The 24162-nt window shown below is 41.0% G+C and overlaps 2 protein-coding genes across 5 annotated transcripts in view; both read left to right on the forward strand.

The window, feature by feature from the left end:
- The first annotated feature begins 2500 nt into the window (after positions 1-2500).
- tnfaip3 (tumor necrosis factor, alpha-induced protein 3) lies at positions 2501-14430 on the forward strand. 3 transcript variants are annotated; one of them, XM_078932450.1, is made up of 10 exons: positions 2501-2680; positions 4102-4296; positions 5410-5805; positions 9096-9286; positions 9434-9575; positions 9721-9891; positions 9997-10177; positions 10294-11291; positions 11378-11583; positions 11723-14430. In XM_078932450.1, exons 3-10 carry the CDS (start codon positions 5502-5504, stop codon positions 11996-11998), a joined length of 2469 nt encoding a protein of 822 aa, XP_078788576.1. In that variant the 5' UTR covers positions 2501-2680; positions 4102-4296; positions 5410-5501; the 3' UTR covers positions 11999-14430. The 3 variants fall into 3 exon arrangements, with proteins under 3 accessions (XP_078788576.1, XP_023819038.1, XP_011482627.2); XM_023963270.2 differs by lacking the exon at positions 2501-2680 and having other exon boundaries at positions 3929-4296; XM_011484325.4 differs by lacking the exon at positions 2501-2680 and having other exon boundaries at positions 3929-4296; positions 11378-11544.
- Positions 14431-17230: 2800 nt separating this feature from the next.
- sdccag8 (SHH signaling and ciliogenesis regulator sdccag8) overlaps positions 17231-24162 on the forward strand; it is a 41101-nt gene continuing 34169 nt past the window's right edge. The window contains exons 1-12 of one of the 2 annotated variants that reach the window (XM_078932452.1): positions 17231-17389; positions 18283-18393; positions 18424-18441; positions 19886-19971; positions 20090-20197; positions 20279-20401; positions 22217-22291; positions 22990-23054; positions 23138-23338; positions 23412-23550; positions 23659-23811; positions 23993-24127. In XM_078932452.1, coding sequence (XP_078788578.1) covers positions 17248-17389; positions 18283-18393; positions 18424-18441; positions 19886-19971; positions 20090-20197; positions 20279-20401; positions 22217-22291; positions 22990-23054; positions 23138-23338; positions 23412-23550; positions 23659-23811; positions 23993-24127 — 1356 coding nt within the window. In that variant the 5' untranslated portion in view covers positions 17231-17247. Of the gene's footprint in view, positions 17390-18282; positions 18442-19885; positions 19972-20089; positions 20198-20278; positions 20402-22216; positions 22292-22989; positions 23055-23137; positions 23339-23411; positions 23551-23658; positions 23812-23992; positions 24128-24162 lie in introns of both variants that reach the window. The other variant, XM_023963790.2, reaches the window with a different exon arrangement.

Genomic DNA, 24162 nt, shown 5'->3' on the forward strand with positions numbered 1-24162 from the left:
GTGAAAATTCACCTTAGGCTTTTGAAACAGTAGTTCTAGTGGCAGCAAGTAAATAGAAAATAACAATTGCCCCTGAACTGACCCCTAAGAGACCCCCCACTTCAAGGGGTAACACGTGGATGAGTGAGGGCCCATTCTAAGACAGAAAGACCTGTCAGTAAGGTAAGACCGCATCCACTGCAGGGCTTCCCCGGAGAGCCCCGCCCCTTGTTCCAGTCGGCCAATCAGGATCTCATGATCAACTGCGTCAAAAACTGAAGAAGAGGATAAAAAAGGAGGAGAAAAAAAAATAAAAATAAGAAAAAAGGAGGAGAAAAAAGACCAAATCCGAAGTTAAAGAAGAAAAATCCTTGTACAGCTGAGGATTAAACAAAAATCCGGACTTTTTCTGTTAAATTAGTTTAACTTTCCAACATGATCAGTTCTCCCAGACCGAATGCATTAAAGAATCTACGACACACATTTTAGTGTCCTTTAACTGAAAAATCAGAAACAAAACTAAAGATGACATCATAAATTCAGAACAAATAAATAAATCTAAACTAGTAACAAATTTTAAGATTTTGTATTGCTTTTACTTTATGTCAAAACAATACCTGTTTTGAAAAATATATGGAGTAATGGAGAAAAATGTGAGTAAAAGTCCTTTTTTGGTGCTTATACATTGAAATGTGAGCTTTTCAGTTTCAATATCAATCGATTTACCAGTAAAAAAAAATGTCGAACCACAATGGATGCTACATAAATTCAGAAAAAAATAATAATTTTACGCTCAATATAATAAGTTTAATTAACCTTCTTCATGATAAAGTTGCAGCAGACAGAGTTTAAATACCTCATGGTGCACAATAAATGCTTTACGTCTGGGCAATCTCACAAACCTGCAGGTTCAAGTGCAAAGCAGGGCTCTTTCAGGAAAGGTAACTAGAATTTAATACAAATTTCAAACGTGTTTTTTTTAATTTATTAGCATTATTGTTTGTTGGTATTGTGAACTAGAAGTGGAAGTTCATGTAACAGATTCTCAGGATTTGGCTGTATTGGCAGAAAAACACCACTAGAGGTCAGGCTTGATCCGTATTTTCTCCTTTGGGACTCCATCCTCTCCTATGCGGCAGCTTTCTATTTCCAGTCCAGGCCAGAACTTTTACAGACCCTTTTTGGGGCTGTGGACCAACAAACAAGATGTATGGTAAAAATAAATATAACATAAATGAAAGGCTTCAACCCCCCCACTCACTAAAAAACCTATGTCAAGTAATTTTTTGTGAGGGTTGGTTTCGATTCGCCTCCAAGGTGCTTTCCACAGAGATGAAGAGCCAGACGAACACTGAGATGCTCCTCTTCACAGTCCTCCACAGGGTTGTCCCCGCTGTTCTGCCACCTCATACTGGGACGGGGCTCCGAGGCTTTTGGGGATCTAATGGAACAATCTGGGTTCACAAGTCGTGAAGAGGGACTGGCCACACTGTCAGAACACAAGAGACTTATGACTATAGCACACTTATATAGGTATGTATTATGAGACTTAAAGATTTATAGAGAAAGAACCTGAATTGCAAGAAGTGTGAACGGCCAATATGCATAAGCTTTTGATTTCACTTTCACAGTTCCTTTATAAACTTCTTCTCTGACATATTTAATAAAAGGTGAATAATATGTTGGGTAATTTTTGCCTTTAAAGAAGGAGAAATAAGACATGTGAAAAAGCTGCATTACAAGGTATATATTGATCATTAATTAAACCACATATAGCAAAAATGAGAACAAAGTAGAGCTTTATATTAGTACGTTTACACTCCACCTTCCTCGTTACTTATATGCAAACCTTATAGAGAGGCTGTGATTTGAAAACACAGTTGTTTGGTTTAGCAAAAAAACATTTTTTAATGATTTACTGATTCCTTATCAAAAAAGTAGGAAATTACTGTTTTGTGACAATAAATATCAAAATATTGTTAATTTTCCAATCAAAATTGAGAGAACTGTTTTGCAACCACTAAGTCAAAAGGCAAAGTTCCTTTTTCAGCATATCTGACCACACCAGACAGGTGACTTTTTATTTTATTTATTTTTTTGCATTGCAGCAGGTCAGTTGTCTTTGAGGGGGTTTCCACGTGTGACTCAGCTAGTTTTCTTTCATTGCTTCCACAACCAGCCAGTCCAGTTTGTGACCCAACCATGATGAACTTTAAAAAAAATGTTTTTGGAAAGTTCAGTCATTTGAGTTAAAAATAGCAACTACAGCATTAGCATGTGAAAGGTTTGCTACATATTTTGTTTGTGTGTGTATCCATGGGCTCAACAAATACTCACAGCAAGGCGTTAGTGTCTTAAAGTGACTGTTCATTGCTAGACACTATTTGTCACCTCTTAAGCAACTGAGCAGTAAAAGATAAGGCCTGTAACTCTGTCCTCATGCCTCATACCTCACACCTATGTGTCAGGTGATTTTAAGTTTCTGTTCCCTGCTCAAGAGGGATGTTGAAGTGTAGTTTCCAGAGTTTGGGTAAACACAACCCAGAAGTAGGAGCATTTCCAAAGGGAAGAGAAAGGAGAGTGGAAAGTGAGGGGCATCTCAGTACAGTTTTATAAGCTTTGCTCAGGTAAACAGGACCCAAAGCTTCATCTGTATATTTCTCCACAGTGGAGATCATAACTTTTACACCTGTTCCCACAGGTAAGTAAAATCCAAGATGTTGTATTTTTTTCAATTTGTGTTAATTTTCTTCTTTTGTATGGTAGTTTACCCATGTCTCTAATCTAGTTGTTGAATAATTAACAACTTAAAATACATTGTTTTGTAAAGACTTTATTTTGTTTGCATTTTTTTACATGATGTGTCATATAAATACTATCTTGTACTGGATTTGATTTAAAGTTGGGTTTTCTGCTTTAAGACATCAGCAAGAATGAATAAAAAAATTAATTTTCTTGTGGGGCTGTTTGATATTTCACAAACCCTGCAGACAATAGCAGAGAATCTTCTTGCACAATAAATACAGGGTGAATCATGTGCAACATCAGCAAACTCTGCTTGAGAGCTGGAGCAAAGTTTAACCGCTCCTACTTGGGTTGACCACATTGAGACGGTTGGTGTGCTCCACCACGCAGCTGATGCCCTAGCCATTGAGAGCTTGACAATCTCCACAAACGACAGGTGTGACATTTGGTTCAGGGATGTGTAGACTCTGAGGTTGCAGCATGTTTTTTTTAAGCTGCAAGTAAGCATATTTTGCTGGCATCTTTTTCTAAATTTGTGTATAAATCCAAATTTAAGGTCAAATAAGAAACATATAGGTTAAAAAAAGGAAAAATGTGCAAAAAATTGAGGTGAAGGAAAAATAAAATAAAATAAAGTTATACAACCAGCCAATTAAGTGGGAAAAAAACACATTCTTGTGCAGACCGTGGTGCTAAGAGTTGTTGGAGCAAAATACCTCAAAAAACAAAAATATTGAGGTGGTGCGTAGGACACACTCATGATTAGATGTTTTGTTTATTGCACTAACTGGTTACATTCTTGCAGCTTTGTATTTATTAGGATCTTGTGTTTGGTCTCTTATGTGCACAAAATAAAATGAATATGATTTAAATTGTGCATAAAACTTTTTTTTAAAAGGAGAAAACTGAATATATTTTTAAGTTACTACTGCATGACAGCAGGAGTAACGTTTTTGCTTCTAAAGCGGCAAAAGAATAGAAAAACATAATTTCCAAACAGTTGAAACAGTCTCACGTCATCACTGAAAGACTATTTTATGCTCAACTCGTGAGAAAGGGGACATCTGCTTCTCAGAATGTGTTTTTTGTTCCGTTTCCTGGCTTTTTAACTTGGAGAGGTCTGACTGAGGGGTAATGATTTATTTCATGAAATCGAGGATGACGCGACCTGTCTGTCTACCTCAGTGACGCTTCTTTGTGCTCAGTAGGTGGGATATGTTTCACGGTACTGAGTCAGACAGTGGAGCCCCTCCTAGCGGCAAAGTGCCGCAAGTGCACGTTTTTTTTTACAGAGAGGGAAATGGGTGGACGGAAAGTCCCTGTGTGGAAATCCCCCTAACTTCTTCTTTTTCTTTTTTTTCCTTTTTTAAAAACTAGTGTTAGTGGACGCCTGTAGTCTTTCGAAAGGCTTCGCGAGCATCAAAGGTTCCGAAATAGATCTGATAGGCTGTTGGAGGAAACAGAAGGGTGAATGGCGCCGAAGACTGCTGCGGTGAGGCTGAGTAAAGTGGCTGAGAGAGGACTTGCTTGAGCATCCGGGAGGCTTTGTTGTTACCCCGACATATTGCACAGGTAAGACGCCAGCCCCAACTCCTCCTTCTGCCTCCACATGTAGGCATTTCTGCACAATTCCGGGAGATTAAGCGGCTGAATCCCCGCTCGGGCCTCGAGGAAATGTACGGTCGTGGTTGTGGGGACATGGAGGAAGCGTGAAGCCTGCTCACGACAGCGGCGTTGACAGCCATTGTTTACAAAGACGTCACCGTGAAGCGGCTGGGCGACGCTTCCGCGCCACCGAATGCGCCGTCGGTGCCGCTGGCAGCGGCTTCTTGTCGGTCTGGAACGGCACATTGTTTCCATTGGAGTTGTCGTTGTAATTACGTAAGCCTCGAACGTCAGCGAAGTCTGCCGCGACCGTGCGGGCGCCGCTCTCCCGCACCGCTCATGCCGAGACGACCCGCGGGTCCACGGGCTCCCTGACGTCCAGCCCAGACACAGCAGCACGGCACCGCGGTCACCGGCGCTCCTGCACGGCCTTCCCTGCTGTTGCACCTGCTGCTGTTGAAGCCTGACATTCATTTGTCAACTTACTGGTTTCACTATCAGCTCAGAACTTCATGAATAGGCTGGGAAAGTTCTCATTTTAGCCCAAACTGCTCAACTAGACCCTCTGTACCACCTTCACGTGACTTTTGAGCTCTAATTTTTTACAACAATCTCTAATAAACTTTATTTGAATGTATAAAGTACAGAAAAAAACGTTTTAACAAATATTGAGTCCTGGCAATCTTTTAAATACACGTTTGACGCAAGCTAACAGCTGGTAAGGTGTTGACAGGAGGGGAAAGCCTGTCTCGTGACCTTCCCAGAAGCCCTAGCGATATTGGGTGGCCTGCAGTGTAACTCTGGAAAACACCAGTCTTTTGTTGGAAAGCTTTGAGATCAATGAAAAACCAGTCAAAGTGAAAAACACAGTATTAGAACACACCAGGAGATAAAGGTTTCTTTGTACGTAAGTTCGACCCTTTTGGAGAATCACCTAACTTGATCCACAAAGGAACCCTTTACTGTGATTGGTGGTTTCCTGAGGAAAATTAAATACTAGGTGAAATCTAGGTTTGGAGCCTGTGATGTTGTTTAGGGTTGTAAGATCACTTATTTTGTTTTACCTCTCTGTGTCTCTAGCCTGCAAGTTGCTGGGTCATCGTCGGCTGGTGCTTCCTCCTCCTCTCCTCACTCCTTTTCCTCCCCTCCACCCATTCTCCTGGCCATCCGTCATGTCGCAGGGCCAGAACTTCCTCCCCAAATTCCTGTTTGTCTCTAACCTGCTGAAGGCGGTGAAGATCCGCCAGCGAGTGCCCAATGATGTGGTGAAGCCTTCCACCAGCGGCCTCATGCATCACCTGCGCGGAATGCACCGCTACACGCTAGAGATGATCGCCATGAACCACTTTCCTCAGGCCTTCAGGGAGGTAGTTCAAGCCGCCATCTTGGACCGAGCCATGCAGGCCTCGTTAGAGCAGGAGAAGAAGCTCAACTGGTGTCGGGAGTTGAAGAAGATGGTACCTTTACGCACCAACGGTAAGAAATGCTACTTCCGAGAAGAAATTTTGGGCAGTATGTTTAGGCAAAGATCCACAAAGTTGGTTGGATTTTTGAAAACACAAACCCTGTGGTCCTTTGTTAGTTCAAAACTTTTTTGTGTCAATTTTAGAAACAACAGATGTCATCCCCCCACAGAGGCGTTAACTTTTGTTTCATTTTCTATGTCAGAGAAGGTTTGTGTTCATGAGATAGGAGGATCTGATATGCACATTCTGAGATGTCATTACTCACAAGAGGGGTTACTGTAAATGACATCAACCGAGGTGCATGGGTTCCACTTTCACACCGGCTCCTTTGGGTCATGTTTTCTGTTACGTAGGAGCTGTAATGTGGGAACATCCCGAGGCAGACAAACATTTACTTTGGGGCCTTGACGCATTGTACTTGGAAATTCATCACGCTGCACTATTGTTTACGGTCAGCAATGAGTGTTTCCATTTTTTAAAAGTTGAGGGGTTTATCCCCTGCTTTTTCTGTGGGTGTGTGCAAGTGGGGGTGTCTCTGTGAGGGGTGTGAAGGTCAATGAATCTTTTTAAAATGCCTCCACGCCCCATGTTTCCATCCAGTCTCTGTCACATGTTTCACCCCCCTTGTCAGACTGCGGTCACTCAAATGTGACTGAATACAAATTTTCTGCTGGGAGGCATTGCTTTCTGCCTCACATATAACCTGAAGATGTCTGTTGTGACAGTCTGATGTGATGTAAGGTTTAAAAAGACATATATTTACTGGTATAATCACAGTTAATGCACACAACAAAAGGAGGAAATGGAAAATGAATTGGTTAATTTTTCTTCACAATGTGAAGTTTCCAAGGGAAATAGTTCTGTTTCATGTCAGGGGTTTCTTGATGTATTCCATCTCAAAGTGTAGCTTCAATTGTTTTTGGATGCATGAGGAACTTGCAGGATGTGTCATGCATCGCAGTATATGCAAACAGTGAAGTTCAGTATTAACTAAGCAACTTCCTGTAACTCATCAATACTTAGTTCCTCTCCAAAAAGACCCCTGAATTGATGACAAACTCCTTTGAATTCCTGTGCCAGTAAGCAGCATGGAATTTCCTGGCCTGCAAATATGATGTCATAAAGGAGAGACCGAATTCAGATCTGGATCGTCTGACTCTGAAGGACCCAGACGTGACTTTGAGCAGGGGACATGTATCACACACACGTATAATAACCACACACACACACACATCTATATCTATCTATCTATATATATAGTTTTATTTATATTTTTATATATATATATATATATATATATATATATATATATATGTATATATATATATATATATATATATATATATGTATATATATATATATATATATATATATATATATATATATATATATATATATATATATATATATATATATATAAAATAACACACAAATACATGCAGATTTTGTGCTGCTGAGTCACTGGATCTTCACCAGCACACAGACAGAGGAGTCAATCAGAGAGCGTCCCACCTCATCGGGGACTAAAATCTGTTCCCGAACCGTGCTGTCGAGGTCATCCTTGTGTGCGGTTCAAATCTCTGGAGATGAATGACGGAGGAAGGGGAAATACTGTCATAAAAACCAATAAATCCTTCAAGTGTTCACTTTCATTAAGATAACAGGGACTCGTCTGTTTTCCTGCTCCCCACTTTTCCAAAGTCACACGCCATCCGACTTGAGCTTTCTGTCTTGAAGGTCTTCAGCACATCCGATGGGTCTTTCCCAAACGGCACGGCATCTCTTGTCTGTCATGTGTCACCTTCACACAGAGCGGCTTCAGCTCTACATCTAGAAGCACCAATTCGTCTGCAAGGCTTTGTTTTTACAGGGTTTCACACAGTTAAATAGTTGTCTGGTGTCGGATCATTTAGTCAATAAATGCTCCAGCTCTTTTAAGTTAAGAGGCAGTCTTTGGGTGGGGGTTTGGGGGGCCTCTGGCTTAACACAAACCTGAAGCCTTTTAAGTTGTGCTTTTGCCTGGATGGCATCTAAATAATGTTAAGTCGGCTGCTGCACTGGTGGATTTTTTTTAATGATTTGCTCAAGGCTGAAAGAAAAGAAGGTTCTTTATTTAGACTAATGAAAGTGACTTTTATCTTCAGTTCTGTTCCAGAACCTCTTTTGTGCAAAAGAGGAGTAGGGTGTACGTGTGGACATCTGAGAGCCTCACGGGTTTTTTTTGTGTCAGTGCCGTTGTACATTTTAAATGATGCAAAAAAGTGTAAAATACAACAGCAGGTTGTAATCTCTAAAAATCAGTGAAGGTTTTCCCGCCGTCAAATTATGACAACTGTACCTCACATTACTGTCATTTTTGAAAAGAGAAAATGTCATTTTAAGTAATCCGATTGCACACGTACTTCAAGGAAAATCACATTTTTAGACTCTTCAGAATGGAAAACACTTTGATGTGTTTAAATTTCAGCTTACTTTATTTTTGAACACTTGGATCTAAAAGAATAAAGGGACAATGTGCATTCTTTAGGTGCGTGAGTTAAATCTATTATAGGTAAAAGCGACCTGTGATTACACCTGCATGCATACTATGTGTGTTATCTCAGTGCCTACTAATCACAGCATTCATTGGACGATCATATTGGCAGTTAAATCCCCGACATTCCGTCTTGTCCAAGTCCCACCTCTGTGGAAAGTACAGGACAAGCTGAGCAGCATTGATGAGTTTGGGATCATCAGATGGGGTCAAACATGCGCGCAGACACACATGCGCCAAAAAAAAAAAAAAGAAGAAGAAGAGAAGAAGTAGTTGACTGTGGGAAATTCCTGTGTTTAGTGTGACGACAGGGTTTTTTTTCAGAGCTGTACACATTCAAAAATACAAGCTCTCTTTCACAATAAGAGAAAGAACTAGAGTGGCCATGGAAGGAAAAATAAAATTCCAAGAATTTTAGTCATGCATTTTGAGCAACGTCTGTCCAAATAGTTGAGATTTATATAACATTTTTCAAATAGATGCAGCAATAAATTGCTTAATTCTTTCTGTGGAGTTTTATTGATAGGTTTTTTAGTGGAACGACTCCGTCAGTTCTTGTGTCTTTAGATGATAAAGTATCTGCAAACATGATGGTTTGATAACTAGCGCAATGCCCTGGAAATCCCCAGACTTAAGTTACATTTTACTGTGTGAACGCAGCAGTTGGTGTCTGCTGCACATGCAACCTGCAACTCAAAATCTACCATTTGTGTTTCCTAACTTCTACCAGAATCAACTCTGACTGTCTCTACTGCTTGTGTCCACAGGAGATGGAAACTGTTTGCTTCATGCGGCCTCTCAGTACATGCTGGGTGTTCAAGATACAGACCTGGTGCTAAGGAAAACTCTCCACAGCGTCCTCAAGGAGACAGACACTGGAGTATTTAAGGCCCGATTCCAAACTGAGCTGCTGCAGTCCCAAGAGTTTACCCAAACAGGACTGCGGTACACCACCACGGTAGGATGACCCAACGTCCTGTTTATGTTCACCCCAAAATAAACATTATCAATACTTTACAGTGCCTGTTGGTGGTGTGAAGTAAAATTATGTTTGCAGGCACTATGAGTGTCCAGGTAAGGCCTAACTGAGTGTGTGTTGTCCTAGAACTGGGAGGAGGAATGGGATAAGATTGTGAAAATGGCGTCTCCAGTCTCGAGCAGTAACGGCCTCCAGTTTGACTCCCTGGAGGACATTCATATCTTCATCCTGTCCAACATCCTCCGCAGGCCCATCGTCGTCATAGCAGGTGCTCTTCTTTGATCCCTACAGCTTATTTACTCATCTTATTTCTTACATGTTTCATTTTCAGGGACATGCCAACTAATTTAGCAAGAAAAGGATGTTTGTTGCTCTTTTGCTTATTTCTTCTTTTATTTTCTTTTTTTTAACAGATCAGGTGGTCAGGAGTATGAAATCAGGCTCCTCCATCTCTCCACTGAATGTAGGTGGGATATACTTGCCTCTGCAATGGCCGCCCACGGAGTGCTACAAATACCCAATAGTGCTTGGCTACGACTCCCAGCACTTTGCGCCTCTCATCACCATCAAAGACAGTGGCCCAGGTACGAAACACAAAAGCAGGGGCTCTAAAGTCTGCAATGGCAGGAAGAAAAATGACCACCTTCTGTGGATGAGACTGTCTGCTTGACCTGCACTGATCTTTGCAGAGATTCGAGCAGTGCCGCTGATCAACCCAAGAAGAGGAGGCTTTGATGAGCTGAAGGTTCACTTCCTGATGGAGAAGGAACAGCCACAGAAGGAGAGACTTCTTAATGACTACCTTCACTTGATGGAGATCCCCGTCATAGGCTTGGGCCACGATGTCACTTGGATCATGAAAGCTGCAAGGTGTGTACTATCAACTCTTTTGTGAAATCCTAAATCTAAAACATTTGTTTTCTCTAAACGACTCAAAGTAGTCTTTATAAATGTGAAGGACACTAAAAGACTGTTTCTTTCCTAAGGCTGGATGAGGGGAACCTTCCAGAGGATATGAACCTGATGGAGGACTACCTGCAGCTTGTCAACCACGAGTATCAGCGCTGGCAGGAAGACAAGGAACAGGCATGGGCCGCCCAGCCACAACGCCCTCCCCCCTTCTCCGTATCTCAGCTTTCCCTCATTGAGATCCGCTGTGCCACGCCACGGTGCACCTTTTACGTCTCTGTGGACACACAGCCTCATTGCCACGAATGTTTTGAGAAGCGACAGGCCACCACCGGTGGAGGAGCGAGGATAGAGGGGGTGGTTCAGGCCAAAGGAGCTGGTGTGCAGGGTGGAGTAGGAGTGATGGGAGGATCAGAGGCTGAGGTGAGCTCCAGAGGAGCCAGAAGCAGCAGTCCCCTCTGCTCTTCTTCTGGGCGAGGCGTGGTGTTGTCAAGCCCCCGCTCAGCTCCTCCCACTGCCCCCAGCCTCAGCCTATACAGTGAAACTCACGCCATGAAGTGCAAGACGCCTGGATGCCTGTTCACTCTCAGTGTGGAGCACGATGGACTCTGCGAGCGCTGCTTCAACTCCAGACAGAATCACGCACCCCCTGCAGCTGGGACAGCTGCCACAGGACTCCCAGGCCCCAACGGGGGACCTGTCATTTCCCACCCGGCCCAGGGTTCTGGTTGGACCCAGTGGGGGGGCTGTGAGACAGAGACAGAGCGATGCAACATGTGCAGACAGGAGGCGTTCAGGATATTCAATGGCCTGTGCCCACTCTGCATGCAGAGGCAGCAAGCTCCGGAGAGGGGTGAGCCCCAGCAGAGCAACCCCAGGACTGAGGCCTCATCCTCTGCTTGGAGTCAGGCCAGAGGCACTGAGCGGCCATGCCTCACCCTAACCCCAGGACACACGCCTGGCTGGCAGGCCCCTCTTGCCAAACTTTGTAAAAGATCGGGCTGCCAGTTTTTTGGGACACCGGAAAAATTGGGTTTCTGCACTATTTGCTATGTAGACTATCAGACCAACCACCGTAAGTCCTAAAGTCCTATTAAAGTTCATCATTCTGTCAAACATATATAGTGTTAAATTCTTCATGTCTACCACTCTTTGTTCTAGACCTGACTCCACCCCCAGCACCAGTTCAGAGTCGGCACGGGTTGGACACGGGTTTCCAGAATGCCACACGCTGTCGTGGGGCCGGATGTGGAGCAGTTGGCAAAGCAATGCTGGAGGGCTTCTGTGACAAGTGCTACGTCAAAGAGCAGAGTGCACGGCTCAACCAGGTGGCTCATCGCACACAACACTCCCCTCCCCTAGTCATGGTATGTGTGTGCCATTGCTGGTATCATCATGTGTGGCCCGTGTCTCCTCCATCAGTTGTTTTTATTTGCCTACCTTTCTTCAGCACTTCCTAGTTGACCCTTTTCTTTTTGTTTTGTTTTTCTCTGTCTGCACCAAAAGCGCGACCGAGCAGCCAAGCCCAGATCTTCACAGCAATCCCAGACCCAGACTCAGTGCCGGCGGAGCGGCTGCAGTAACGTGTCGCCGGGTTGCACGGACCTCTGTCCGGAGTGCCACACACGGGGCCAAGGCAGGGAGGCGGGAAGGCGGGCGCAGGCGCCCAAGGAGAAGTCAAAGCAGCGGTGCCGGACACAGGGCTGCGACCACTACGCCAACCAAGAGAAACAGGGCTACTGCAACGAGTGTGACCACTTCAAACAGATTTATCGCGGCTGACCACGACCACGCTCAAAAGTGACGATGAAAACCCATTGCTAGAGCCAACGCCCTGCTGCGGGCTCCTCATGCCTATCAATGCACTTCTGATACTAACTAACCAACTAACTAACTAGCTAGTGAGTAACTAGTAACCTTATGGCCTGAAAATTAACCCCCCCATGTAGAATGTGAAGCGAGAGTGTGTGTACATGGGGGGGAGGTGACGAGTGTGTTTGTGTGTTTGTTCGTCTGCAGTAGACATGGCCTCCAGAATACCTCTCTGTGCAATTATGATCATCTTGATTTGCTGTGTGTTCTTACACGGTAAGAGGTTTGGCTACATGTCAGAGCAACTGACTCAACCCTTGTGTACATTATGTATCTAGAGGTACGTAGCGAATCGTGCCGGACAAAATGATTGTATGTTAACATGACATGAAGCATCTGACATTGCTTTCTCGACCACAGCCAAGGATTCATACCCTGTGTCCGTCTTTATGTATGTATGGCCATTGATTATTTTATCTAATTTGATTTTAAACCCATCCGTCTACCTGTCTGTCAAGCATTTGTTCTGTAGAGTGAGACATGCAGGCGTTGGGTAATCCCAACTGAGTGTCTGTTGAAGCAGTAAGAAGAAGCCCAATGTTTAAAATTCAAAATCTCACTTTTTTTTTTTACCTCTGAGTTTTTATCAGTGTGAATCTCTAATCTCTTCATTGGTTCAGCAGCAATTTATTAGTTCTTCAATAAGAAAAATGTAAACAAACCATTTAGTTTTAACGGTGCAAGACAGACAGGGCAGGACCCTGCTAGTTTTGGTGCTACATGTACAGGATCAAGTCTCTCCATTGTAGCCAACATGCTGGCGGTGTCAGCACCCAGACGGCAGTGAATGCAGAAGAGAAGGAGTCACCCTCTTTCTATTCCTCCTCAACTTCCTTTCATTTCCCCTTTTCTTTCCCCTTTTTTCAAAACACATCTGTTGCCTTGGACACCGTTTTTGTCTTTACCTAACGACCTAAGCACCTAGAAACGCGTAGAAGATTGCCGCACGCACTGATATAGCTCCGCTGATTTTGTCAAGGGGGATTTCCAATGATAAAGAGAACCTGTGAGAATATAAAAAAACAAAAGAAGTACGTCAGTCTGCATAATACCTCACCTAGCCACTACAAACACGGTTTGCACACAGCTCTGTGAGATTGTAAGGCCCAGCTCGAGCTTGAGGTGTGATGTAGGTAAACCTGTAAAGAGATGCATTCCTTCCTGCTCCACCCCGCCGGATTTGCCAAGGCAACAACTTCAGAGACCAATGTCATCGCCTGCTTTGGCTAATCTTGTTTATCTGAAGTTTATCTTTGTGCTGTTTCTTTCACTTCAGCACACTTTTTGGGGCTGATCCTCCATAAGTTTTGCCTTTAAGTAGTAATGACATTTAATGGACCAGAAGGGGCCCGATCAGTGCTCCCACCTTTAAAACGCTTTTTTGTGAATATGGATCCAAGTCCATATTTTTAAGGACCTTCCAACTCGATGCCTCATCTTCAACATACACACACACACACAATGCACGAATGTGTGCTTCTGGAACACACAAAGAAACTGACATTCCTGTTTTGTTGATTTTTCCTAAATTATTTTTTAAGTATTTTGATATATTTGATTTCTGCTAAAAGACAAAAAAAAAACATGTGCCCTCAATTGCCAAACAGTTGTTGTTACCTCCTTAAAATGGCCAGCCTGTGTCATTTTAGAGTGCCACAGATGGACATCTTCGTTTTTACATAATCTTTTATCCAAATTTACCTAAAAAATCCCCAAATCAACTTACAGAGTCATTTATCTGCAAAAGTGGATAAAACAGCAATCCAATGAAATCAAAAGTGATAGCTCACACGAGTTATTCCCCCTCCGAGCTGTAGATGTCCATCTGTGGCTCCGGTTCTAAGTGACTCACCGGCTCTTGGTCTGCCTTTTTCATTCAACTGTATCTAAAGCTGTCAGCAGGCCAGCCCACACGCTGATGGCCTGCATGTAGATTTCTGTGTGCTTTAATCACCTCTAGATGAACCTTAACCAATAACAGGCCAATTAGCAGCCAGCTCTACTGGCCCTCAAAAAACATGGCTTTTGGGGGTTCGGAACGAGTTTGGTGGAGAGGAGATTTTAAAAGTTGCACATGACTTGTCTAAGCTGCTGAGGCATTTAGGAGCGGTCGCCTGACTTGTGTAGGGACCTTCCAGCAGTAGGAAAAACCATCGGCTTAAGGGCAGAAGGTGTAACAAAAAACATGCAAACGGTGTGGAAGTTTCTTTTGATGATAGGGTGTTGTATGAAACAAATACTGGTTTTATTTGTTAAGTATTTATTCATATCAAGATATCTGTATTGTGTGATTCAATAATTATTTATATGTTGTCTTGAAATGAATTATTTTTATTAAGAAATCTGACTGGTGTGGTTCTTGACTCATGTGTTTTGCGTTGACCCCCCTCTGCCATAAAAGGTGGGGCTGTTGAGGTATTACATGATATTTGCCCTGCTAGATCTGTCTTTTTGTAATTTATTTTAATATTTTTATTATTGTCGATATGCACTGGGCTGTGGGTGCTATCAGATAACATCATCTAGGCCTCTGTTTACAATGCAGAGTGCTCCATTTACTAGAAGGCTTAACCGGGTTACTGCTTTAGTCTTCCTCCGCTTCTCTCTTGTCAACTTCACAGATTTCCACATTGAAAAGTTCAAGTGATGCATGTTTTTCTTAGTAGTACATTCATTCAGTTGTTTCCAGGTTAAAGTTGGGGCAATGGTGTCAGGGCCCCCACCCTCACATAAAAAAATGATATATATATCTATATATATATATATAGATATATATAAGTAAAGCGCACGTGGGAGGGGTAGAGGTTTCAGTGGGAGGGGGGGTTGTGGCAGTTTAAGAATGGGTAAATTGGCTGAACGGGCCATAACAGGGGGACAGGGTGACATTTAGTAAGCGTGGGGACAGTGGGGTTTTGCGTGGGCTTGACATGCTCAGCGGTGTGGTTTCCTGGAAATACCCAAGCATGCAAATACTCAAAATCAGAAAACGTGCTTCATTTGTGTTTCTTTGCTGGGTGAGAAAAAACTAAGCACAAACTGTACATTTTTCAACCAAGAAAATATAATAGCATTTGGATATATTTTTTATAAGAGAAAGTTCATTGAATACAGAATGAGGTCCTTAAAATCCATATTAGGATTTCTGAAGGGCAAAGACTTAAAAATATTTGTTTTTTACTTACATTAAATGATGAATCGATCTATATTTAAGTCATTCATGATTCTTTGTTGGTTATTTACTAAAACCGTTACATTTTTACTTTAAAAGGATATTTAAAAATGAAAAGTTGCTGATTATTTGTTGTTAAAACGGACTTAAAAATTCCAAACAAATAGTTAATGTCAAGTCAATGTTTATCAAAAGTCATCTCAAGTAAAGACTTTATTAGAATGACCTATTTTGTTTGGCTTTTAAAAAAAATCAAGGAGAAAAATTACATTGTTAAAAGAAAAAAAATCCCTCTGATAATATAAAAGAACCTGGATGTAATCACAGTTATGCATGAAAAGTATTCAGCTTTTATTGGAATCTTTCAGCATAAAGGCTGCACGGTTCCTGTGCAGCCTTTATATACAAATATACACAGCGAGTCTGCCTTCTAATTCCCACGAACTAAACTCATCAGCCACAAATAAAAATGTCAAACCTTAACTACAGCACAAAGACTATTTATGAATGAATCCACCAAACTCTGACGCACTACTTTTCCTTTTGAGAAGTGAAATGTCTCTAAAAATAAAAAAAAACAGCCGTGGCTCATTTGAAAGGAAGTTATCTCATATTGTGCAATAGCAGGAGGATGTATCCATGGTTACTTTTGTCTGCTTTTGTAAGCTGCAGCAGCAAACATGAGCTTCTGCCCCCATCATCAACCAGTCCCACTTTAAACTGAAAAAGGATCACATGAACACAAGACCACATCCAAACTAGCTGAAGGATTTAACCTCTATGTGCTTAATTTACTATTACCCCACTAGTTCCAAAACAGTATTTTACAAATGCTGCTAGTAAAATTTGAGTTTGTAGTGTATTAGACCAGGGGTCTGCAAACTTTAATACCAAAAAAGCTATTTGGTCCAGTTTCTTAGTGATCAAAACCCAGCGAGAGCTGCAAAGACCCACTTAACCCTTAAGAAAAACAGACTGCCATTAAGCCATTCATTTGTGCGGCTATAACAGTGTTATATTTTTCTTTGTATACAGTTCTCAAATCTTTTTCTTTTGACAGCAGATCATGGAAGTTTCTTTCGATATAAAACCCACCACGTGTCAGATAAGATCCCGCCGCTGCAGTATATTTTACCTGAATAAAAAATGCAAGAAAGTTAAACACAGCCTCGGCTATCATTATGACTTTTGTGTTCTTTCATTCGTTTTTTCTTTTTACTAACAAACATGAAAACAGTGAAGATTCCATGTTTTTTTAATCTATGCATGTTAATGAAATTATATACTTTAAGAACTTCGCCTCTCAGCAGCCATTACTGTGGAGCAATAGAGAAGAAGATATGATTTAGGTTTGTGACAACTATAAACCACTTGAAACCTTCTAACACAGTTTTGCACACTTATCTGACGTTAAAAATTGAAACACAAATGACAAAACTAAATTAGCTAAAACAAATGTAACCAAAACTACAATTCCATTATTAATTGATTACATTGGCATTTTCTTAGAGTCAAATGTGGATCTGGAGCCACAGGTTGCAGACACCTGGTGTAGACTGTAAGCAGGTCCTGTTATATTCAACAAGTTTTCTCCTAAATAAGTTATCTCTAAGCGATATCCAAAAAGTACAACATTGGAATCAAAAAGTCACAATACCTGCAAAAATCTCAGAGATATTTCCAATAAACTTTTCAAACTGGCAATAAACTTCAACTCCCACGATCGTTTGTGTTTACGGAAGTGGAAGGCAGGCGTCTCCTTGTTAAGTCTTCAGACTATTCCCTGAAGGGGCGGTTTTAACTTCCACCCACCTAAATTAAATACAATTTATAGATAAATTAAAAGAAAATTATTATGGTTTAAAATATTATATATAAATATAATACAAAATGTTTAAACAAAGCTAGATTTAGGCTAAACAAAAGGTATCCGGTGGGGTAAGCTGGTATGACAATTCGAACACTTCTTTCTACCGCTGAGAGAAACGTCATGACGTCACGACGCCATTCTTCTACGTGCGTGTGTTGCCCTGAGATGTTCAGTTCAAAACTGTTCGATTCAACGACTTCAATGAAAGCGTTTGACTCAGACGAAGAGGAGGTCGAGCTGTTGGGCTCAAAGGAGCTAAGACGTACGTAAATGGTCCACCAGGCTGTTAAAGTAGCCTTTCGCTGCAGAAACCCAGAGAAGGCCATTATGGTTTGACGCAGGAGTGAGATGAGAACAATTCTTGATCATTTAGCAGCGGTAGCTACGTTTCCTTGGCTTTAGCTAATTTTGATATTAAAATTATGAGCTTCGATTTCGAGCTAAATTATATAGAATAAAAAGTTGATAGCTGTCTGTAGCTACTAGACATTAATTGAAATATGTTTCCTAGTATAAGTACTTAAATAAATTAAGATAAATCAATCTATCAATTATTTCATATGATTAATATTAATGTTAAGGCCTGTGATACTAGTTAAATCCCAAATATGTAAGTGTATCAGAATTATGTTGATCTCAACTACACCAATATTTTCTAAGTTCCAAAACTAAGCTGCTTTTTTTCTTTATTTCTTATTTTTTAATAAGTATACTTTAAAAAGTATTTAATGCTTAAGTGATACATTTCTAAGGTACCCTTTAATGTTTAAATCTTTAGAGGTTCAGTTGGGAGGTCAAAAGTAACATTTTCTTAATAAATTGATGAAGTAGAAGAGGTGGACTCTAAATGGATGACAGCAAAACATGAAACACTCAAGAATTGATGTTCAAGTTGTGTGTTTTGTTTGCTAATATGAATCAAATCTGTTTAATTTTTTTAGTTGTTCTTTTTAGTTTGACTTTAGTGTGCAAAAAAACTATTTAAAGACAATGTATTTTTTTTAACATCTTTTTCTTGAGGTTTTAAATGACAGTCTTACTTTTGACTCTGCTTTAATGTGCAAGTTAAAATACTGTCCACAAACACAACAGTTCATTTTTATGAAAAAGGGGATGATAGAGTATGTTATGTGTGTGTGTGTGTGTGTTCTGCAGAATGGGCCAACCACAGCATCCAAGAGTTGAGCAGCACTCTGGAGCAGCTCAGCCATGAAGGCGAGGATGTTGGACGCAGGGATGGTCGCCACGAGATGATGATGATGGCAGAGGAAGATGGCATGGCTGCAAGAAGTCAAAAGACTCAGAGTGAAGCAGGTGACAATGTCAGTTGTCTTGACTGGAGAACATAAAACATGTAAAAAATTAAAAAAGCAAGAGCAACAGTTTAATTGTGCTATCCTATGGGGTCCAGATGACCCGATCCTTACATTGACGTGTTATCCCTACCATGACAAAGGTGGATAAATGTGAAGAGGATTTCATGTAATTAGGGGTGTGACGATAACCGCATCATCGCACTTTTTTTTTTTCTTTAAAGTTCTGCATATGGTGCGTGATTGGAACTATAATAAACATATTAAACACATTCATCTTTGCTGATAATTTACTTTTTCTGCTAGTCCTGTGTTCAAACTGCAAGGGTTTCTGGGGAAAACCTTTTATTAGTGTTGTCCTTCACTCCCTGCACCGCTCCTCTCACTCCCTCTTTGAGCCGCACACGGCTCCCTCTTCTCACACACACACTTGTGCGGTTTCAGAAGCCTCCTGCCCCGTGTTCTTCATGGGTGTCAGGCTTCACGGCTACCGGAAAGGTGACAAAGTGTCTGCAGTCTGTTTATTACTGGGCAATAAATAATATTCAGAGAAGATGTCTGTACCAAAGAGCACAGGTGAAGCCTCGCTTGCAGCTCGAGAGCGGTCCACTGCAGAAGAATCAACACGCACCCCCAACACACTCGTGCGCTCCTTCCTCCTACACACAGAGCACGCTCACACATACACACATTCATTCTACAACACCTATATAGCTAATTACAATTACTGCGTTGTAATTGTATTTATTTCCAACGTGGCCGCTGGGGGATTTTGTGTTTTTTTTGGGGGGGGGGGGGGGGGGGGGGGGGGGGGCTGTGGTTCACCGCGACACCGCGTCCCCTGCTCCTGCTGGTTCATCACCGTGGTGATCAAAAATCCCACACCGTCACAGCTCTACATCTCTACATGTAATCCATAGACACCAGTGAAGATCACAAATCATTGAAGAAAAATGGTTTATTGCACCGTCTTGTGGGTCTAGATGACCCAACTCCCAATGTTAAAGTGCCTAGAATAACACAAGGGTTACGCAAGAATAAGTTCAATAGGTACTTGTTGAATTTGAATTGAACAAAAAGGATTTTGAGCATTATTTTCAATATTTTAGAGTTTTGCAGAATCTTTTAGATTGGGTGACATTATAAGCTTGTTACCTTATCAATGCTTTTTATTCCCTTCTGATTTTATAAGCTTGCCAAATAAAAAGTAGAAACATACACCAAAAATCATGAAGAGAAAATTTCTCATTTAAATGAAATGTTTTCCTTGAAGGAAGCTATACATGGTCAGTAATATACCGGTAAGATAAAAACTATTTGTAGTTATAATCCTAGTCTTAAGAATTCACTGGTTCATAATTAAACTTGAATAAAACAAAAAAATCAATGTTTTTTCTGGTTTACGTCTGCATGATTTTTGTTTTCTGCTCCTTTCGGGTGTTTAGTTAACCAGCTGAAGAGTCTTCTGTTGAAGCAGGGCAAAGAAATCCCTCCACCTCCTCTACCTTCAGGGAAAAAGTCTCCAGCAAAGGTAAAACATGCAGCTTTAACAAATATATTATGTAATCATCTGACATCATGCAATTCATGATGAATATTTGTCATTTCATATGGTTTTCTTGTCCTGTTTTGTTGTCCTCATCCTTTAGAGATTACAGCAGGATTCCAGTTTGCCCTCTTCTCAGGATTTAGTTCCCACGGTCCAAAACCAATCACAATACATTCAGCATCTGGAAGCTGAGATCAAATTCTGCAAGGTTTATTTTTTAACAAATACGTTTTACTCTTTGGTCGTTTGTGAGAGCTCCCTGTGACCATTGATGGTTGTTTGTGTGCAGGAGGAGCTTCAGGGAATGAAACAGCGGGTCAGAGTGGTGGTGGTGGAAAACGAGAAGCTGCAGTCCAAGCTCAAGTCCAAAAGTAGGGAGGAATGTGTCGAACCAACAAGTCAAAACTCTACGGTAATCTGAAAGAGCATTGGTATTGCTTCCGTTCATTCTTAATATAATATCCAGCCAAAAAGCATCTCAGCATATGAATATTAAATGAATGCATTTGGTTCTGCTACTTCAGAGGAAACTGCAGAGGTACACCCAAAACCCTTTACAGCAACCCAATGTTATAGTTGTTTCATAACATTCTTTTAACTATTTATTTTACCCATAAAATAATATCTCGTTTGCCACACACAGTGATGAAAGTCTTCCGGGAATTCCCGGAAATCCGGGTTTTTGAGCAAACCGAACGTACTTTCCGGGAAATAAAGACCTGATCTCTACGGACAAATCGCTTTCCGGATTAAAAAATGGTCTGAAATCAGCTAATTTTAGCTTTATTTTCTATATTTCTCCGCAGATCGCTTCCTCTATGGTCGTGGCCATATCTCGTCTTCCCGGCCTAATTGACCAATGACGGGACGTTTTAGTTGCTTTCGGATGCGTCGACGGGTCTGATTGGCTCTGTCTGCACCACGTGGTCAGCGTGACTTGCTTCCCTAGAGACCAAAACTGGCGGACCCACGCTAAACTTTCACAAACACATCTGAAGAGTTTGCCATCAAATTTGTGTTAAAATAATGGCAGGCATCGTCATTATTGAGCGTGGTCACGACCTCAGTTGTGAGAAGACGATAAAAAACAAATTGAAGTGGTCTTGGCTGGAAAAAAAAGATTTTTAAGGTAGTGTAGGTCAAATACTTTTTTGTGTAAAATAATCTCAAAACCACATTTTGAAATAATTTCAATTTTAGTTTTGAGTTTCAGTTTTTATTTTGAATACATTTCTTTATCTAATTTATTAGTATTTCCTAATTACCATGATTTAGTTCAGTATAGTTGACATTAATTATAAGTATTTGATGGTTTGGACCCGCACTCCCTTAAAAAATAATGTTTACAATGTTTAGTTTAGTTTGTATGTTTGTTTTGATATTTCCCAGATTACTTAGTATTGGTGTTAAAGAATTGATGTATTATGTTATAGAATTATAGTTTAAAGCAGATCCCATATTTTGATGTAATTATAGTTTGAGAAAACAGTGCAAGTGGATGTTGTACATCAGTCATTTCTAAAGCAGAAATAATGTATAAATAACTGAGGTATTTTCATAGAATATCATAGTTACTGGTGTTCTTTTTGCCATTTGGGGCTTTGATGTTACTATATTTTAGCAATTGTATGTTTTGCAGCTTTAAGGAAAAGCGTAGATTGTAGGATTGTGTTACTTTGAGCAATTTTCCAAATTCTTTTTTAGGACCAGCAAGTCCTTAATGGAGAGTCAAACTAGGGGTTTGAATGACAAATCATGATGCTCCAATTAGTCTTAGTTTCTTGATAAAGAAGTGAATAACTAGCTGCCAGAATGCACCAGAATGCATCTAAGACCACGTATTTTTCCAAAATTTCGCTCTGTGCCCGCCATATCGCTCAAAGAAAAGTTCAGGGATTTTTTCCTTACCTGACTTTCATCACTGCACACAGATGTGATGCAGGTCACCAATAGGCATTCATTTGAAAAGTAAATTCACTTCAGCTTATTTTAAAAAATATCACAATGCATATTCAGTTTTTTTGGTCTGTTTTGTTAAACATGTAGTTTCCCAGTAATTTACTTTTTTTTTTACCAGGTGCTGTGTTTGATTAAGTATAAAACCAAAACCTGTATTTTAGCACATTTGTTTAACTCTACCCATTTCTGTTCTGTTTTATTTGTCAAATGAATTTCAGAGGTAAATGGAAATGTTAAGGATTTTCAAAGAACACATGATCTTCCTCAGGTGACTGAGCACAGCTCTGTTGCAGAGCAGCGTGTGCTGCAGAGGCTGGAGAGCAACACATGGAGGAATGAGATGGTGAGCAGGACTCAGCTCTTCTCTTCTGTTTTTTTAAATATGGTTAATGGAAGGTCTCCAGTCCATATCCGGTATGGAACCTAAAATTTAATGATTAAAAATAGTCATTTGCAGACTTTTTGTTTTTCTGGAACACAGGGGACACTAAGAGTTTATTTCAGTTTTTCTCTTCACATTTAAAATAAAATACATGAATACAAACTAAAAAACGTGTTATGGAGTAGACAGATTCCTCCCCCTTTCCTTTTTTCATTTGTGAAGAAAAAAACGATGAGCTTTTCCAACTAACTCACTTTTTCAAAGACGCTAAAATATGAAACAAACGCAGGTAGTTTACCATAGAGCCCAATACAGAGAATACTCTCATCTTTTAGATTGACTGATTGTATGACATTTGAGTAGTTGGATCACAGGACACAGATTCATTTATAGTGTCTCTATCTTTTGTTTTGATTCCGTTCAGCAAATGTTCAAAGGCAGTTTTTGATTTCTTGATTTTCAGTCACTTTTATTTTTTAAGCTTCAGGTTATTGCAGTGATCATTGTGAGTTTTTTCTTTTTCTTTTAGAGGAACCCCAACAATTGAGTCAACAGCTTTATCTTGTTGTGAAGTTGACGTCATTCGGTTAATTTTTTGTAGTTCCATTCACTTCTTTCTAGTGTTTTTAAAGTTACAATCAGGCCTTTGTGTTCCTTAGAAACAGCTGAAACTGATCTACCAGGCCCAGATTGAGAGCTTGGAATGTCAGGTTCTTTCTCTCAGGTCAGTACTTCAAAGCCTAACAGGGATCATCATTTTTCCTCATCTCTGACTACCTTTATCATAAATGTTGCTTCTGCAAACAGGAAAGATTTGTCAGTGAGTCAGAAGGAGTGTGAGGAGGTGAAGGTTCGTCTAAGACACAAGGAAAAGCAGGCTGCAGAGGTGCTGAAGACTGATGGAGCTCCCCGCGTGGCCGGACTGTGTCTGAACTGTGCACAGCATGAGGCCGTGCTGGCTGAGACCCACACAAATCTGCACGCCCAGGCCGTAGACAGGCTCACAAAGTGCGTGATGACAAAAACACTCACAATTGGTTTAGCCTCTCTGCAGTTTTCAATGCAGTCTTGCTTTCTACAGGGAACGTGATGAATTGCTGGCAGCTATGTGTGCTTTGCGATCAAGTCAACAAGAGGCGCAGCAGAGAGAGTGGACAGCCTGCCTCCAGGTCAAACAGGCCATTGAGATGGCAGAAGAAGCTAATCTGCATAAAGCTAAGGTCAGAGAAAACAGACAGGCTTTCATGGATTTGGGGGTCATTTATTTTGAAAGATTACTTTAAGTTGAAGCTAAGATGGTTTCCTCCTGTTGTTGGGGAATCGTGCAGGTTGAGGTGCAGTGTGAGCAGCTAACTAGGGAACTTGCTCGGCACCGGGAACAGCTGACCAGAGAAGCCCATGCGTTACAGCAGAGGTTGGCTGCAGCCAGAGAGGAAGGCCGAGTTCAGGCCCGCACTCAAAAAGAAGAGCTGACACGCACAGTGAGTCCTTTTCCAAGATGGAAAACTCAAATATGTAGTTATAATATCCTAGATTGTCCACCAGATTCCACCATGGAGGTGGCATTCATTATAAATCACCTGCCACTCCCTGTAACCTCACTTGAGGCTCCAAGAAGCTACTTTAGCATGGTTTCCTCTGAGGTCCATCTTCTTTTGACAGATCTCCAGCCTCTCTCAACGTGTCGCAGAGTTGGAAGGACAATTGGAGAGAGCACACAGAGACAGGGCTTCACTGTCTGCAGAGCTGGACGGGGTTCTCAGCAAACTTACCAATCAGGAACAAGAAAATACAAAGGTAAGTAGGTAAATCATCTGTTGTTAATTTCTTTT

Source organism: Oryzias latipes, chromosome 15 (genome assembly GCF_053564925.1).
Source record: "Oryzias latipes strain Hd-rR chromosome 15, Olatipes_Hd-rR_3.1".
Lineage (NCBI taxonomy): Eukaryota > Metazoa > Chordata > Actinopteri > Beloniformes > Adrianichthyidae > Oryzias > Oryzias latipes.